Source organism: Camelus ferus, chromosome 17 (assembly GCF_009834535.1).
Source record: "Camelus ferus isolate YT-003-E chromosome 17, BCGSAC_Cfer_1.0, whole genome shotgun sequence".
Lineage (NCBI taxonomy): Eukaryota > Metazoa > Chordata > Mammalia > Artiodactyla > Camelidae > Camelus > Camelus ferus.
The window spans coordinates 14,721,781-14,740,564 of NC_045712.1; the positions used below are offsets into that span (position 1 = coordinate 14,721,781).

At 45.7% G+C, this 18,784-nt stretch overlaps 1 protein-coding gene across 1 annotated transcript; it reads right to left on the reverse strand.

The window, feature by feature from the left end:
* Positions 1–2,034: 2,034 nt before the first annotated feature.
* On the reverse strand, positions 2,035–12,131 carry SNTN (sentan, cilia apical structure protein). Its single transcript, XM_006178303.3, has 4 exons — positions 11,911–12,131; positions 9,544–9,578; positions 5,378–5,517; positions 2,035–2,978 (listed from the first exon to the last, which is right to left on the reverse strand). The coding sequence occupies exons 1-4, from the start codon at positions 12,018–12,020 to the stop codon at positions 2,823–2,825; spliced, it is 441 nt and encodes a 146-aa protein (XP_006178365.1). The 5' UTR covers positions 12,021–12,131; the 3' UTR covers positions 2,035–2,822.
* Positions 12,132–18,784: the final 6,653 nt, after the last annotated feature.

The following is an 18,784-nucleotide window of genomic DNA, read 5'->3' on the forward strand; positions in this document are numbered from 1 at the left end:
CAACGCAAGAAGGGTTTCACTTGGAACAGCAAAGGAGAGATTATTCCATCAATTCCAGTGTTTGCTGAGCCCATGCCTGAGATGCAAATAACATTGCCTTTCTAGTCCATTTTATAATAGAGATTCTTACAGTTTCCTCTGTCAATCATTTCTTCCCCCAGCTCCTCCCATCCTTCTTTGAGAACCTGTCCATGTACTTTGCAGGGTCAGTTCCCATGGTCCCTGCTGAGAGTGACTTGCATCCCCGCCCACAGACGGCTAGATTGGGAGTGGTCCCTACTCAGACTCAGCCAATCAAGTTCTCGCTCCTGGGGGATTGCAGTTGGGCTTCCAAGATGCTACTGAGTGTCGGTTGAGCATTTAAAGAGAGAATTCAAGTCAGCAATTGAGACACTGTGTTTGTGCTTTTGTGCCAAGAATCAGAAAGAACTAGTCAAGCAGTAGAGAGGTAGAGTCAGAGATAGAAATGAGGGCGAGACCGCACGCAGACAGAAGCAGAGACGAGGAACCAATTCATGTAAGAGACACTGAGGGCAAAACCTGGACTGTGCTTCCTATTCTGTAACCAGTATTTGGTGGACATTAACTGCATTCTCTGCCCGTTCATTTCAGTATATGCCACTGTTGATAGATACAGCCCATCCTTTTCCCCTGTGTGTGTGTGTGAGAGAGAGATCTGAGTGGATTGTGTTCCTTGCAACCACGGGATCCCAGGACAGATTTGCACCCATAATCTTACCGATGATGACCAGCCGCATTTTCAAGATGGGACCTTTGTTTTAAGAGTGGAGTTCATGGTCCTGGGACTAGAACCAAGAGGTGAGGCTTCTGTGATCCCGTGTCTTAGCCTAATGCTCGTTGAGTCATCTGTCACTGATGCTTCCCGAGCGTCGGCTTTGTTTTCCTTCTTTGCATTGGGCTAAAATAGATTTTATAAGTGATTTCCTCCTCAGAGGAGTGTGACTTCCCATCTGGGATGGAGTTTCAAAAATTCTTACCGGGAGCCCCGTGGGTGGGAATGGCTCCAAGATCCCTCCCCACACCATTGGCTGGGGTCTCTGTTTCCCTTCTCGGAAAGGTGTGAATGTGACCTTTTCATTGGTCACCAAGGTTGCCATATTTAGCTTCATGAGACTAAGATACAAAGGGCTTTGCTGGAGAGCAGCCCACAGATTCTATTTGAGGAACGCCAAATGGTTCTCCGGGACCCAGCTGGTACCTCTCTCTCTCTCTTGCACAGTGCCTGAAATATGCAGTTATTTTTGCTGAATTATAATATTATTGCTCACGATAAAATCTAATATTAAAACAAAATGAACAGTGCCCACAGAGAGGGCAGAGAACCCTCCACCCTGCCAGCTGTGTGACTTTGGGCAAATCGAAACCTCAGTGCTTCGGTTTCCTCGTCTGTGAGATGATAATAGTAAAGCTTCTTCATAGGGTTATGATGGGGGTTGGATGGGTTAATTTTTATAAAGCCCCTAGAACAGTGCCCAGCACGTGGGACAAGCCCTGTTGAACACATGTACCTACTGTTCAAATTGTGATAGAGGGTAGAGCTCGGGGCTTTCCCTTACATGGCACCTGAACTCTCAGACTTCGAACGTCTACGGTTTGGAAAGTGGGAAGGGCGGAGGAGTCAGGTCGTGGTGGATTTGGAACACTGCAGGATGAGGTAACATTTCACCAGATCAAGGATGGAGATCTCCTCCCGGAAAGGGTTTCTTAATATATGCCTCTGAGGCTTACACGATTGGGCTAGGAAGAAAAGAGGAGACAAAAGGGGGAACTCAGGAAGCTACAAGAAATTTACGATGAATAAGAGCTTTGTGAAAGTCTGTCTCCCAGATTCAGGCACTGACCTCTGTGTGTGTATTTGTGTGTGTGTATTTTAAACCCAGGAATACAGGCGTGGCCATAGGGATGTGTGTCCCTAGGACATGCCCACGTTTAGATATTCTCAAGGGGCTTTTGGTTAAGCCATGGCCAGAAATTACAAGGATATTGGGATTTGGGGTTTTAAGTCATGTTTATTTAGGTGTCATTCACATACAGTAAAAATCGCCTTTGTTTTAGTACGCAGTTCTGAGTCTGACAAATCCGTGCAGACATGTAACCATCACCACAATCAAGATATAGAACAATTCCATCCCCGAGAAACGTTCCCCTGAGCCCATTGGTGGACAACTCCACTTCCCACCCACAGCCCTGGCCACCCACTGACCTGTTTTCTTCCCCTATAGTTTTGCCTTTTGCAGAACGTCAGCGGCGCTTCTCTGACCTTTGATCTCAGGTCAGGTGACAACAGCTCTTTTAGCATCCTGTAGCCCTTGTCGCAATTATAATTACACTGTATATGCCACTGATGGCTAAATTGCTCAGAACTCATCTCTTTGGCTAGACTTCTGCAGGGCATGTCTGTGGGCAGAGATTGGCTGGTTCATTACTGTATCTTCAGCGATACCACCAAGTAGAGACAAAAAATACTGTTTAATGAATGAATGAATGAGTGACTCAGTGACTATAAGGAAAGTGCTCTAAGACACTACTAAGTCAGCAAAAGCAATGTAATATTCAATGGTAACAAATCTATCACATTGTAAAGCGCCAGAGATTACATTATTTGAACATCCCTAAAGAGTAAGCATACACTTGTAGTTGTACTGGGTCCGAATATTAGCAATCCGAACCATCCCAGGCAATCCCGGATGCATGATCCGTACTTTAATTAAAAATAAAATGAAAAAAAAAAAACCCCACTTTAATTACTGAACCCTGTATTTTGCTATTCATTTGTCTAACTATATCTTTAAAGCTGTTTATTACATAATTTTTACACTCCATATATTTTGCAGCAAATCTGACATTACAGTGATGCTTAACAGCAAGATCATGAAATCCTCAAAATCCAGCTTCGTTTCTGTATGCTTGTCGAGTTCAGAAAGGAGGACTTTGTATCTCGGTTTGGTTTCTTGTCCCTGTAAGAATAAAGAAGAGAAAGTAAAAGCCGAATGCGTTGTGCCATCCTGGTTTTGCAGATAATAAGCGATAGTAAGCATGTTATTAACAACATGCCAAGTTGCTCCCCGCGCTACTGGTCAAGCACTGTGTTAAGTCTTTTCATGGGTTATCTCGTTCAGTGCTCGCAGGGACCTCATTGAATATGTGCTATCATTAATTATCCCCACTCTGCAAATGCAATGTAGGAGACTCAGTGAGAATTAAGGAATTTGCCCCAAGCTAAACAGCTATCAGTGTGGAGCCAGGATTCATTGCATCGGCTACCTGATGATGGAGCCCACACTCAACTGCTAAGCCCTCCCACCTCTCTACAAACAAAGATACTGTTACATTTTCAGATTTTCAAGTTACAGTCTCTTTCTTTTTAGACCTAACCACAATGTGTTCCGCTGAGTCTACGATCATCCAGAAATATAGAATAAAATATGCTAAAAGAAAATAGATGCTTTGGAAGATGATTCAGCCCTTAGTTTGATCATAAAGCAAACCCAGTTTCGTAGTCCTCATAAACTGACTGAAGAAACACATGTGACTCACACTAAATGGAGAGGCTTTTCGGTTCTAACCACAGCTTGTGAAATATCTTCCCAAGTGGCATTAAAAGCATTAAGGTCTTTTGAGTCACTACGTTTAGTTCAACTCCAAACACTCACCCATGTGCTAACTGTAAAAAACCATCACAGCAATGACTGAGGCACTTCAGGAGTGAGGATGCATTCCTCTTACAGGCTTAAACCTTTCTGGTTTCTCCAGGCTGATACTCCTCAAGAGGTCACACCTACCAGCGAGGGAGAACGGAGTTGTCTCTGCCTCCCCCCAGGAGAACCCAAGATAGAGACAGAAGCCCTTTACTAGTGCAAAGCACTCTGTTTGCTCAAAGGTCAACGGTGCTGGAGGTCCTCCTCCTCTTTTTCCTACATATTTTGTGAGAGCACGGAGCTGACAGAGGTCCAGCCCTCTTGGGGCCTGACCAGCCATCTTGCTTTTGTATCTTCTTAGCACTGCTTTTAGGTGCTCAGTTTTATTGTCTCTGACTGGCTACAGGGGATAAGTAATATTTGCTCAGTGGAGTGGAGCTACTGCCACTGAGACTAAAAGTGCCAGGGATGTGCAGTCCCCTTAAGTCCCCTGAAGTTGGTGCCTCTCATCTGGAGGAGAGGGCGGGACTGCATTGGGGCCCGGCTGTGTCTGCTGCCAGAGACCCCGAAATTGGCTGCCTTTCTCAGGTTTTGCTTTTGTTTTTAAATGGAGGTACCGGGGATTGAACCCAGGACCTCGTGTATGCTAAGCATGTGCTCTACCACTGAACTATCCCTTCCCCACTAGTAACTGTGTTTATATTGCTAACTCTCCCTTCTGCAGATCTGTCTTCTGACCTCCCCGCTCACATACCCTGTTGCTGTCTGGGTTTCTCCACATGAATGTTTCACGAACATCTTAAAATTGACACATCCTGACAGAACTCCTCCTGTCCCCCCCACCTCCCACCCCACCTCCAATCTGCTTATTCTCTGGTCCTTCTCTTCTCTGGGGATGGGACCACCAGCCGTTTCTTCCCACAGTCAGAGCTGGGGTATCGTGCTTTGCTTCCTCGGTTCTTCAACCCTCACAGCCAATCAGCTATCAGATCCTGTTCATTCCGTCTTCCAAACGTCCCTCCTATTCACCACCCTAGTCCAGACCAACGTCTTCTTTTGTTTGGATTCCTTCCCCACAGTTACTCTTTTCTTTGTCTCACTCCCCACCCCCGCTGCAGTCTGATCTCCATTAGCCGGTGTAATTTCTTCCTCCTGGACTCGGAACCCATCCCTGGCTTCCTCCTGCCCTCAGGCTGTGCCTCTGTAAGATGTGGCTTCTTTCCACCTCCCCAGCCTCCCCTCCCACTGCGTCCTGCTTCCTTCCTCCTTCTCACCAATACTTACTGGACCTCATCGCTCTTTGACATGCTTTATGCCAAATCCTCGGCTTGGAATGCCATCATTCTCTCCCCCCACCCCACCCCCAATCCCAGCTCACTCTTGACCTCATTCTTCAGACCTCAGCTGTACCTTCGGTTTTGACCACCAAGCCCAAGACGGCCCCTCTGTTTCACTCTTTCACTGCACGCTCCACTTTTTCCCGGGCTGTTGACTCTTTCCAAAGACTTTCTCAGCACATCTCTCTACTCTGCTGGGTCGGTCACTTGTTCACTGCATTAACCCCAGTCCTCAGCCCGCTTCCTGGCACAGGATAGGTGTTCCAGACACGTTTGTTGGATGAAACCACACAATGGGGCCTCTGAGCCAGAGTTGTTGACTTTGGGGGCCAGCTGTTACGGTGCGGCCCCCTGTTACTTCATGCCTGTTCATTCTCTTACCTCTGTGAAATTCCTAAACTGGGTTTGCAGCAGATTTTTGGCAGCAGCTTTTCCAAGTTTCCCATCGGGGTCAGAAGAATTTCTGAAAATCAGAGCGGCAGTGGCGATGGCTTTTTCCAGATCGGAGCATTTGCGTAGAGCTTTGGGAGAAGACAGGGACAGCAACGTAGCCGAGGTTAGACATGACCCTCCCCCAGACCTGAGGCTCCACCTTCCGGGGGAACTTGGGGAACAGGGTTGGAAGGTGAGTATCAGTGTGATCCCGTCCTTGGGCTCCGTGCCACCTACCTGGGGGTGGGACACGGGGCTGTCTGATCCTGGATCTTGAAACAATAGGGAACAAAAGTTCCTTCAGAAGGAATTAGCATTTAGTAGAATTGGGATGAGATTTACCACCTGCTTGCCGTGTGACCTTGGGAAAACACCTGACCTCTCTAAGCCTTGGTTTTTCCAATGTGTGATTTCATGCAGTTATTCCAGGAAATATATCTGAAGTACCTACTATGTGCTTGGCTCTGTCCCTGGCATTAAGGATACCTCATTGACTAAGACAAAGTCCTGCTCTGGTGGAGTTTACACTCTCTGTCAGATGGAGCATCACCACATGGCAGTGTGATAAAGGAACTGACGTTCAGGACAAGTCCTTTGGTATCATGACAGATCAGGGGTGTCTGTGAATCGCAGCCTCCAACACAGTGACCTCCCAGCTGGTGTCTCTGGGTTTAAACTCCTTGGAAGGGTGGTGCCAACTCATTCCTTTCCAGTGGGTAGCACACGGTGAACCCTGAGCACTACACAAGGTGCGGTGAAGACAACTGCCATCCTCTCCGCCCTCCCAGTCCTCAGCACATCCCCTCTTACAGAACTTCTCCCCCTTCACAGCAATTGAGTGTTTAATCATCTTTCTTTCCAACTAGAATGCAGGATCCACGAGGCCAGGGATCAAAAGCTTTCTTTTCATCTTTTTTTTTTTTGGCACATTGGAGGGGCTGAAAGGAGACACTGTGGCTGGAGTCTAGAAGCTGAAAGGATGTTTGATTAGAAAGGCAGGCAGGGGTTAGACCATGCACCTTGCTCAGAAGGGGCAGAGCAAAGATCTGAAAGTCTGTCTGCCTTCAAAGGCCATAGAAAGATCCGCCACTTGGGAATAACGCCTTCTAAGAGCATCTCCATAGAGGCTGCGGAATCCAGACATTCCCTGACCCTCTGAGACAGTTCAGGTCTGACCGCACTCTGGATAGATGGGGGCTCCATCTGGACCAGCCAGCTTCTCTCCCTTCTCCTCCATCCTCTTAAACACAGCGTGCATCCTTTCCTGACTGTAAAATAACACATGCTTACGGTGAAAACAGAGCCGGGAAACAAAAAAATTAAAACTAAAAGCTAACGAGGAGCCCTGATCATCCCACCAATTCTTGATGATACATTCGGTTTCCTGTTTTTCTGGTTGGGTTCTTCCCTTAATAAACTCAGCGTGTTGCCTCCTAATTCCTGCCCTGCCTGCCTCACGGAGTTGTGAGCGAACATGTGAAAGCATATTGCAGAGGGCTAAGTGCTATTAAAAATGCGAGGGATTGATGTTTCTTTTTTGGCGTCTTTTATCAGCTCTCTTGCCTTCGGATGGGGATGATGGAGAGGGTGTTAAATCAGGCACTTCCTGCCAACCTCTCATTTCCTATCTCACTTCTTACGCTTCAATGATACCAAACTGTGTGTAGTCCCTTACTCACTCTGTCTTCCCCACAAGTACTGCCTGCCAGGTGCTGTCCTAGCTCAGGGGAGAGAGCAGCGCGCAGCATGGAGAGGACAATCCTTGGTTTCCCTGAGCTGGCGTTCTGCTGGGTACTAGTAATGAAAGATTTTGGAGCTTGAGCTGTGTACACCAGCTGCTCCTTTATGGGATGTACATGACTCGACTCATTTCATTCTCACATCAGCCCTCCTTTACAGATGAGGAAACTGAAGCACAGAGAGGTTATGTGACTTGCACAAGGTCACACAGTCAGTCTGGTCCCTCGCCTCTAGGCATTGTGTTTCAGGGAGTGTATTCTGTAGGGCTCTCCCCCACCCCGGATTGGACTACCTGCCCCTCCTTTATACTTCTCTACTCCCCCAAACAGCAGCTTATCCTGACCCTCTCACTGAAACACGCTGTCTAAATTACCTTCTAGATCAGCACCGTTCAAGAGAAATGTAATAAGAGCCATAATTATAATGACATTTTTCCTAAGTAGCCATATTAAAAAAGTAAAATGAAACAGATAAAATTATCTAAAAAATATACTTAATGTAAGCCGATATCTCAAAAATATCATTTTGGCATATGATCAAGCTATTGAGGTATGTTACACCTTTTTCTCTGAAATCCTTTAAATTTGACCTATATTAAATACCCATAGCACGTTTCAATTCAAACTAACCACATTTCAAGTGTTCAGTATCGACGTCTGGCTAGTGGCTACCATACTGAACAGTGCACCTCTACACTGCATGCTCCCTGAGGGCGGTCACTGCATCTCATTTATTTTTGCACGCACTCCCAGACCCTGGCACGTTGCAGGCCTCAGCGTCTGTGTGCTGAACCGAGCTGGCTTGAACTTCAGCACAATTCTCTGCCTCTTTCTCCCCACCTGCCCTGGAACGTGGACCCTAAACTTGAAACATTTGATATACTGAGTTCCTCCCGCTTTAGTGTAGTAGAAACACAACTCTCGGTACAGCAAGGTGTCAGAATCCCCTCATTTGAGAACTTTTCCTAATAGTTCTTATTTTTGCACGTGAAGAAATGAAGCCCCACAGGAGAAAAGTGGTTTGTCCAGGTTTCCATCAGTAGAACTGGAAACTAGATCTCTGCGTTTTTTTTTTTTTTTGGCTAGATCAATAGTTGACCTAATACTCTGGTGCTTCTCGAACTTTTCCCCATCAAAAGAGTTTGGAAGCCAGAGATAAATATGTCCTCAGCCCCCATTTCCACTCACCTCCCCCAAGAGATCAAAGACATACGCCCAAGCAGTCAAAGAAAATATGTGTTGATGTTGACTTCTGTTCCGTGACCCATCCATGTCTGATTTCAATGACTAATACTTAAAATTACTTACCCCTGAGTAAAACACATACAGCAAGAATGAGTCATATTTAGCCTGTGTTTCCTTAAGGCATGGGAATAAATGCTCCGTGCTTTAAGAAATCGTCCAATGTAAGGAGTCTGGTGCTAGGAAGGGTATGTGTGTGTGTGTGTGTGTGTGTGTGTGTGTGTGTGTGTGTGTGTGTGTGTGTGTTTGTATGTTGGGGACAGTGAGGGTGATAGTTATGATCCCCCCCAACCTTCCAGAGTGGGCTGTTATATGAGAAACGTATTATTTTAATGGATATTTTAATGTCATGGACATATTTTGTCATAGACAGTTATCAAAAGTATCTGAAACTGTGTAGGATGTGAAACAGAAATCACGGATCTCTTGTGTTGTGATAGTGTAAAAATAAATAAATCATCTTGATGAAAATATTAAATCAAAATATAAAGCGTCTCCTTTGGAGACACTGACCAGCCACCCAGGGGGAAAAGTAACTGTAATACGCGAGTGTCCGGCTGTTGCCTGTTACTCTGCAGGCATTTTGAACCACACATTCTGGAGTAAGATAGCAACCCGAGTATATGAGTGCTTTTTATTCTTATATGGTCATTTCCACGACTGTATCGTGAGGTCTAAAGATATTTTACCTCTAAGATGGAAATCTGGAATTCTGGGGGAAAATCTGTACACCATGGGAGTTTGCCACACTGTATCTTGTTCTTGTTAGAGGCAGTTGGGGACCGATGGCATCCTGAGTTCCACTGAACATTCATGACTCTCATGCTGATGGTCTTGTTCAGGACACACTGAGGGTGGTGCCCATGGAGGGCCGGCCGGGCCTGGTGGGAGGAACACTGAATGAAGAGTCTGGGATCCATGCTCTGATTATAGCTTGGCCATTAAGTTTAGGGGAGCTGTTCCTATTACTGGACCTCAGTTCCCAAATGTTGAAAAAGAACATCATACATGTTTGATGATTTATGTTCAAATTCTCTGACATCGTTGGCATTCTTTGACGTCTTATTATTTGAAATTCTCGGCGTGCTAACATGGTGGAGAAGAACCCCATCCGTCTGTCACCCTGGGCCTTACCTTTTATTGAAGCCAGTTGTTTGGATATTGAAATGCTGCCAACAAAATGAAAGAAACATAATGATTCTGGGAGTCTGGGTACTGACAGCAGCATCTGAAGTAGGGAATTCAGTGATTTAAAGATTAATTTCTTTCCCGCACATCTTCCCTGAGCATTCTGGTGGAGCAGCGCTCTGGCTTTCAAAAATCCTTTCTCCCTTGGACACTGAGTAAAGAAATGCTTGGCAATGGTTGGCCCACAGGTCCTGCTCTTTTGTGTGGTTTTGTGTCCATGGGACTAAATTCCCTCCGATGGAAAAGGGGCAGGGAAGTGTTCCCTTCCATGTAAGCTCTCACATGCTCTTTCCTGTTTTCATTCGACCAACATAGAAATTATTAGGGACACTTTGGAAGCCATATGCCACATCAGGATGTCCCTACATAGGTCCCTACATGGTCGCATGGAGTATAACTACCAGAGACCTGGAAACCCCACTCTGAACTGTCACATGAAAAAGAAAAAAAAATAACTTCAAAAAAAATTTTTTGGGGGGTAATTAGGTTTATTTACATATTTATTTTTTAATGGAGGTACTGGGGATTGAACCCAGGACCTTATGCATGCTAGGCATGCACTCTACCACTGAGCCACACCCTTCCCCCGCCAAATAACTTCTTGTTTTGTGAAACACCAAGGATTTGAGGCTTACTTGTTCCAGCAGCTTAGGCTACCTAAGAATCAACGTACCGCACTAGGGGATGGGGGCACATCAGGGAACGACTGAGAGGTGCTCACAATCTTGAGGCTCAGATTCCAGTGCAGCAGACAGACATTAAACAGGTAATTCAATAAAGAGTAATGGCGGAGCCCAGGCAGAGGGCAGGGAAGGACCAAGCCAGTCTACAGGCCAGGGTAGTGGTATTGTGTCTGAGCCAAGTCAATCATTAGGTGAAGAAGGAGGAAGAGTGTTGTAAGCAGAGGGAACAGTATGTGCTGAGGCCCAGAAGTGGGAGGAGAGCTTGGTATGGCTGAAGAGCCAGAGGAAGTACAGGACGGCCAGACCCCGGAGAAGGAAGGAGACGGTGGCGGAAGGTGAGGTCAAGGGCCAGGACCAGGGTGTGCTGAGCAAGCCTTGTGAAGGACTCAGGTCATTATCCTAAGGGCAATGGGAAGGAAGCAGATGACACGGGCAGATTTGCATCTGGGGAAGTTATTTCACCAGACGTATGAGAAGGAGATTAGAAAGGGATCCGCTGGGAGGCAGGAAGATAGATCTTGAGCCTTTATGAAAAGCAAGTCAGTGTTTGCTTGGTATTCCAACCCCCAGTGGCTGGAGGCATTTTGAGAAAGCCAGGAAGAACCGTAGAACTTGGTCATATCTTTGTGACAACTCTTTAAAGGGAACTTTTGGGTTCAAGATCTGGTTTTGGCACTAGGCAGCCAAGAGATGGTCACCTTTGGGGGCCCTTTTCCTTACTTGTAAAATTAGGAAGCTGGACCCTATGATATCTTGGACCTTTTATTGCCTCCCCTTGAGCTCGTCTTGATTTCCTAAAGACTCTGCACCATTATTGTCTCTTTCATAGGGTAAAAGGACATGCACCTTAGCCTACAGACACTTTACTCAACGTACACTTGCAATGTGGCTTGGGTTGCCTTTTTTTTTTTTAAACTCTTTTAATTAATTAATTTATCATCCCATTTATTTTTATTTTGGGGGGAGGGAAGGGGGGATGGAAGGTAATTAGGTTTATTTATTTGTTTTTAATGGAGGTGCTGGGGATCGAACCCAGGACCTTGCGCATGCTGAGCACACACTCTGCCACTAAGCTCTACCCTCCCCACCTTATGTTACTTTCTATTGCCACCATCTCCTCCTTTAGTCTGCTGAGGCCCTTAAAAGTAAGAACTCGGCAGTCTCTCCCTATCTCCCACCCCTGGCCCAGCAGAATACTCAGTGCTTGTCAAGTGCTCGACAAATCTTTTGAATGAAAGTTGATGCCCTGAAGGGAATTACATGAGGAAGAGCATTTTTCATTTATTAACCAGAATTTTACGCATTTGAATGATCTGAAACAATTTCCCTCTGTCATGGATAATTTGAAAGAATATATTATATGGTTGAACTCATTACCAATTTTGATTTACAAATATTTTTTAAGAGGCAATCAAAGACATCCGTGTTCAGTATATCAGCTTTTCAGTTCACAATCCAAGCTGCAAATTTGTTCTCTTTAATTTTCCAATTCGATTTAAAGCTGGAATGAGATGGGTAAGAGGCCCCGAACTTGCCATATCTTGGCTACCAAGCTGTGGACACGAACTCGTTGGAAATACTCCTGCAAGCTTAAATGAAACCCAGGAAAGGAGAGCCAGGCGCCACTGACCTTTTGCGCATCTTCCTAGGTGCCAAAGTAGATGTTGGGGCTGCAGAAGGACCGGGGTCCCCTTCCAAGCGGAGTGCTTGGTCCGGGGTACTGTGCAAACAGCCACACATACTCTGCTCTCTTGTTGTGTGTCGGCCCTTCCTAAGCAACTGTCACTTGCCCACCGTTGCTATTTGTCATTTGTTCCCTGACAACGAGACGGTGGCACTTGTAGGACAGCTTTCCCCTAGTGTCATTTGTAGGCAGACTGTCAACAAATATCTGCGTCCTCCTGTGGGGCAGGCACCGTACCAGGTACTGGGGACACAGAGTGAGAAAAGTCCGGGGGGGGAGAGGTCTATTTTACTTGTGTTAGCTTAGAGTTCTTTCAGTGAAAACTCGGGGGTGTCAGCTCAGTAACGTGAGTCCAGGCCAGGGAAGACCTGACCAGCAATTACTTAGATCGCTGGCGAGCTGACGGGTGAGAGGAGACAGATCTCCAGCGAAGCTAAGGACAGTCATCGTTTGGGCTTCACGTTGGCTTCAGGGACACCTGCTATCTTATTACTGCATCGCTGGTCACTGCTCCACCATATGGCCATGCCACCCTCACTGCTGGCCTCTCTTTATGATTTTCTTTTTTCTCCTCTCGCTACCTCCTGACTAATTTCCTTAGCACTTTTCATTTGAATTTGGGAGGGAGAGAGAGTTTGACTGGCCAATTACCGTAGCCCACACCGGTCCACGCGTCAATGCCAGCCGCCCCCGTGGCTTGATATGATGAAATTGTTCCTTTGATAGGAATAATTTAGTTTGCTGAGTTCTTCTTCAGTTTTGTTGTTGCACAACTCTGTTGAAGAAACTACAGAGTTGGGCTCCGGGCACTGGGATAACGTGTATTGATTTTTTTGTTGCTGTTGTCAAGGCTTAATGCGATTCTGTTATTCTGCAGCCAGCGCTGTGCTTTTTCTGCAGTAAAAGGAGCCCAGAAACATACTTTCCTTCCTGCTGAGACAGTGTCTTATGTAGGCAGGCAAGAGCAATGTAACTTTTAGATGGAAGTGTCATTGTGGACACTGGCACTGGCTTTCCCTGACATTCCGCTGTTTCTTGGTTGATTTTGCCAAGCTGGTGCCTGAAGGGTAATGACACCTCTTGCTGTAGATGGATCCTCTTTTGTTAGCCATCATTATAGGCAAGAAGCACAAGGTCGTCCTGCTGTCAATTTTATACTCCACCTTTGTACTGTCTCTACTATGTTGTTGATAGGGTACAAGGTATGTTTTTGTGTAATTTAAAAAATTATGGCAAAATACATGTAATAGAAAAGTTACCATGTTAACCAGTTTAAAGTGTCCAGGTCGGTGGCATTAAGGACATTCACATGGTTGTGCCACCATCAGCACCATCCATCTCCAGAACTCTTTTCATCTTGTGAAATGGAACTCTTACCTGTTCAGCAACCATGGCCCATTTCCCCTTCTTCCCATTTATAAGTACACACCGCCCTTTGTTTATCCATCCATCAGTGGATACTTGGGTACTTCTATCTTTCGGCTGTTGTGAATAATGCTGCTGTGAACATGGTGTGCAAATACATGTTTGAATCCTTGTTTTCAGTTCTTTTGGGTATCTAACCAGGAGTGAAACTTCTGGAGCAAATGGTAATTCCATTTTCAAGTTTTCTGAGGAAACACCATACTGTTTTCCATAGCAGTGGCACCATTTTACTTTCTTACCAACAGTGCACAAGGGTTTCTATTTCTCCACGTCCTTGCCAATACTTTTCTTTCTTCCTGTGCTTTTTTTTTGGGGGGGGGGTAGTAGCCATTCTAAGGAGGTGGTACCTCATTGTGTTTTTGCTTTGCATTTCCCTAAGGGTTAGTGATGCTAAACATCTCTGCATGTGTCTAGCAGGCATTGGTAAACCTTTGGAGAAATGTCCGTTCCAGTGTTTTGCTCAATTTAAAATCTGCTTGTTGTCTATTTTTTGTTGGAATCGTGGGAGTTCTTTATATATCCCAGGGAAGCTGTGTTTTTGAACAGTATCTCATTTAATCCTCATAATAAGATGGTTTAGGAGCATCGTTACCTCAACCTTAGAGCTGAAGACCCTGCGATACCCATAGAGAAATTCACTTGCAATTCATTCCCCAAGCAAACACTTGTTGAGCACTCATGTAAGCCTGACACTGTTAAAAAGCAATGCGGCTCCAGCAGTAAAAACAAAACAAAACAAAACAAAACAAAACCCCAAACTGACCAAGAGCACTGCCCTCCTACAGAATGCACTTTAGTAGGGAAACATACAATAAACAAGATAAATACATCAAATATAAAATACATCCTGTTTAGAGAGCTTCCTTTAACCCTTTTTAAAAAGTACACCTGCTGGCAAACAAGTCTCTCAGCAGGGATAGGGGTGGGAGGGGCTCAGTAGCGCCAGCTTGGGGAGAAGTCCAGGTTCCCCACAGTCTCCACAACACCACGCAGGTGGGAGGGGGTGGGGCCCCCCATTACAGCCTGGAGCGGGTGGAGGTCTAAGTCCATCACTTGATCTTTGTGGGCGGGGGCGGGGCATAGTTGTTTGTAATGGTGTTTAGCAGCAGTAATTATTTCCTAAGAGTTTTCTGTCCTGCTCGGCTGTCCCTTTGGCTAGAGAGGGAGAGCACGTTTTTGCTGGGGCTTTTATTGTCTGTGCCCTGCGGGGTTTCAGGCGGGTGGCACCCAGCCTGGGTTACACGAGGCAAACATGCAACCCCAGGGAATCCACTGCCTCGCTGTCCGAGTTCTGAAGCCCCTTACAGCCTGTCTTCCCTTCTCCATCTTTTGGATTGTGTTGTACGTTAAACGTGTAGGCTTTTTAGCTGTCCTTAGTAGGAGGAGGAGGGAAAATATGTCAGCTCCAACTTCCCAGAGTTGGAAGTCCCTGTGTAATTTTGGAAGCATTAGCTTCTTTAAGTCCTTACAACATAATCATGAACAGGCTCAGAGAGCTTAAGCACCTCGCGCAAGATCCTGGTTTCTGACCTGCCTCCCGACAGCCTGTAAACCCTCATCGCGCTTCTTTGCCAGTCGCGGTACCGGTACCGTATTTACAGAAGTCCGTGCATCCTGCTTCGTATCCCGGGTGCCTCCTGTGTAGCTGGGTCTTTATTTATTGAGTCTCTCTAATAACTTACAATCTACACTTTGTTAACCTTTTTCTGCATGCCCACGCTGTTGTGATCTGCATTGGGACGGTCTTGTCTTTGTAGTGCGACCTTTCCATTAAACCCCTCTGCTGACAGCCAGCACCTGCCCAGAGGTGGGGAGAGATCCGGGCTTCCTGAAGGTACGGGCAGTACCTAACAGAATTTGACCCTCACATGTTACATATTTTATGCGATACCTCTTTCGTTTGTTTTTAATCAAGTGGTTCTTCGGGATTTGTTACCCAGAAGCCAGCAGGCCCTGGGTCTCAAGCCTGCCAACAGTGCAGGGCCCCCCTTTTCAGACCCCTTTCCTCTCTAAAATAAAATAAAAGCGTGGTTTTGCTATGGGCCCGGCCCACGAAGTTGCCAGCAGATGGCTTCAAAGCATTTAACCGCCTGTCTGACGTAGTGGAAATTGAATTTCTGAATCAGAACGCTCAACATTTCATGGGTCTGGGATTTAATTATCTTGCAATGTAATGGGAGAAAAAGCGAGAGCCTTTCATTTTCCATTGGTGACTGTCATTCTTCAGACATTTCCAAGGCACGTTTGAGAGGGAGAAACTGCCTGGCATGCTCCCTGGAGCAGTCGGCAGCCTTTGCAGGGATGAAACACGCCGAGTAATCGCCGTGATGCAGTCAACACACATATGTGCAGAGTCGGGCTTACTATCCCGTCAGTTGGCACAGATAATTAAACAAGATGTTCAGCTTCGTTACTGTTAGGAAGCCACCACTCACCAAGAAGGTCTATAATCTCCTTGGTTAATCCTTGGAGGCTTCATTTAAGGATTTTAATGCCCACAGCGGGAAGAAATCAGGCGAGAATGCTCAGCTCCACAAAATACGCTTAAAGAGGTTTGACGGAAGGACAGACAGAACTGTTCACCCTGACGAGGAAATGCTTGCTTGCATTCCCCCGAAATGGTAGCTTAGGCGGGGAAACGGCTTGCTTTCAAAGTCACCTGAAAGCATTTAACTACATATATTCACCCTTGTAATTTGTTTTTGGATAATGATCGCATTTTCAGGCTTTAAACCTACCATATAAAGGGCATACAGTGAACATCTCCTTGCTATTCCTGTGCCCTATTTGCCCAGTTTTTTTTTTTTCTCTCTCTCCACAATTAGAACCACCTTAATCTGAAATAGAAAGTCTGAATTTTTTTTTCTTGGAAAAATCCCATGCATGGTTCTCATACAGGATCAAGATTGTCTTATGTCCTTTAGGGGACCAGGCACGGAGTCAGTGAGGACATAAATCCTGATCTATAAAACCAGGGGTCCAGGGGAGACACGGTGGAGCGATGCTCTCCCCTCCTCTCTCTCTCTCAACTGCGGATCTTTCAGAGGCTGTGTGCCAGCTGCCTGACTTCTAATAAAGCCGCTATCTGTGTTTCTGAGAGTGGCAGAAGTCGTAGCCCTGCTTAGCTCGTAACTGGGGGGTGTTCTGAACCTTCGCTATTGTCCTGGTGGTGTTGGCTTCCCCTCCTCTGGCGATTTGTCCTTTCCTAGCTGCTCTGTTTCCTTTACTCTTATCTACCCCTGCCTTCCCCCAGGGAACTGGAGGGCTCAGCCTTCATTGGGACCTTTATTTTTCTCAGTTTATGTCTCCAGCACATGACTTTTCAAACCCAGTGGAGGTTTGTTTTTTTCTTTTCTTTTTTTCTTTTTTCCAGGCTGGTGTCAGAGTTCGAGACTCATCCGCACTGAAGAGGTAAAATACAATGTGATACAAGTCTCCACTCGGGCTTCTGTGTTGAAGGCAATGTGATTTAACTTGGAGCGACTTGGGTGCCCAGAACACTGGCAAGATCTATTTCCTTGTACACTTTTGTTCTACTCTGTTTTGGATCGCATTCTCACCAGGGGCGCATATGGGGTTTAAATATATGGTGGTGATTAAATTGTCCCTTTAAGACTTAAAACAGCTGGCAATGTGTCTTCCAAGTGGCATGTCTGGATATTGGACAGATACAAATAAAGATAACCAAGTTGTAAACATAAATATCTAATCTTGAGCCCGGCAGAGATATTAATACGCTGAAGAATCTCTTTGGAGGGTTCTCGTTTCCCTGGCAAATCTGTCTCCTCCTGAGCTCTGACTGAGGGAAGTAAGGGCGTCAGCAGGTTGCCTTGAACTCCTTAGCACCTGTCATGATGATAAATTGTTACATGGCTCGTCTGCTTGAGCAAATCCCACTACCAATTTTAAGTTGTTAAGCGCTTTGTAAGATTCACGGAGCGCAGAGTATACCTAAAAGTAATACCCCGATAAAAACGAGCCAAGACCTCAGTTACCACCCCCTGACTTGCACAGACACCACCGATCAACAAGAATTCCTAGCTCTTCATAGATTCTGAGATTTCTTCTTCTCAAATGATCTAATTTAGAAAAAGCATGACTGTTACCAAACCAAACTTGGGTCCACTCCCCCGTGCACGGTGGAGCCAATCTACAGACACTGGGTTGTGGTGAGTACTGTTGTTAATAACACGAAAGAAGGAAAAAGGAAACTGAGGCACAGAGGGTTAAATTCCCAAGGTCACACAGCTAATCCCTGCGGTGGGGTTGTGGGTCCAGCCCAGGAAGTCTGATCCCAACGTCAGTTTTCTTAACCCCGGAACTTGCCTGGGCCTGATGTTTGCCAGGCTTTCTTCATGCTACAGTTTCCTCATCTGGAAAAAGGGGGTGATGCTACCCAGCTCACATGAGTTGTTGCAAAGATAAAACTCTCGGACACAGTTATCTGCCAGCTACTGTTGGATTTGTTTTCTTTTAAAAGGCATTCATTAAGAAAAAAACCTCAATCTTATCATAAAATAGATTTAAACAACAAGGCTAGAACAGCTTCATTTTACCTATCAGACTGGTAGGAATTGTAAAATTAGGTAGTACCCTAATTCGGCTAGGGAGAGGTAAAAGGGGACCCCTGTGCCCTGCTGGTGGGAGTAAATGGCTACAGCTTCTAAGGAAGGAATTGGCAGCAGCTATGAAAAGTAAGAATGCACGTGTCTTTTGGCCCAAGAAATCCTTTAGATCTGCTTACCAATGTGTTCCAGAATATTAATTATAAAAAATATTAATTTTATTGTAGCAGAAGATTGATCTAACAGTCTCTGTGTCCTTTAATAGAGAACTGACTAAACCAGGGGTTAGCAAACATTTTCTCGAAAGGGACAGATTGTAAATGATTAGACTTTGTGGGCTGCAAGGTCTAAAAACAGCCAAGCACGATGTACAAACGAATGGCCATGGATAATTTCCAGGAAAACTTGACTTACAAACACAGAGGGCTGATTGCATTTGGCTGAGGGCTATCATTCGCTCACACCTGGGCTAGATAAATCATGGTATGTACATACAAGGGAATGCTATGCAGCCGTTAAAAGGAATAGGACAATCTCTAAGATGCACGATTAAGCGGGAAGATCGTGATTTGGCAAGCACCTCCGGAGTGTCTAGCATGCACCAGGCACGGCTCTGAGGGCTTTACGTGCATTAACTCATCAATAGTTACCCTATGAGGTAGTTACTACTCTCAGCCCTGTTTTACAGATGAGAAAATTAAAACAGGGGCGCATGAAAAAACCCAGTCTGCACAGTCTGAAACCCAGGAACAAGCTCTTGCCATCATGCAAGCTGCCTTCTAGAATGGGGTGCACCAGGGCAGCGTGCAGCTCTTTACACAAAAATATAA

Excerpts from the sequence above, each read along its gene's own strand:
- SNTN (XM_006178303.3), bottom strand. The coding sequence starts at position 12,020 with ATGTGTGGCTGTTTGCACAGTACCCCGGACCAAGCACTCCGCTTGGAA. Across the intron at positions 5,518-9,543 it reads ACAACTGGCTTCAATAAAAG|CTCTACGCAAATGCTCCGAT; the intron begins GTAAGGCCCAGG and ends CTTCTCCCAAAG. Across the intron at positions 2,979-5,377 it reads AGTTTAGGAATTTCACAGAG|GGACAAGAAACCAAACCGAG; the intron begins GTAAGAGAATGA and ends TTATTCTTACAG.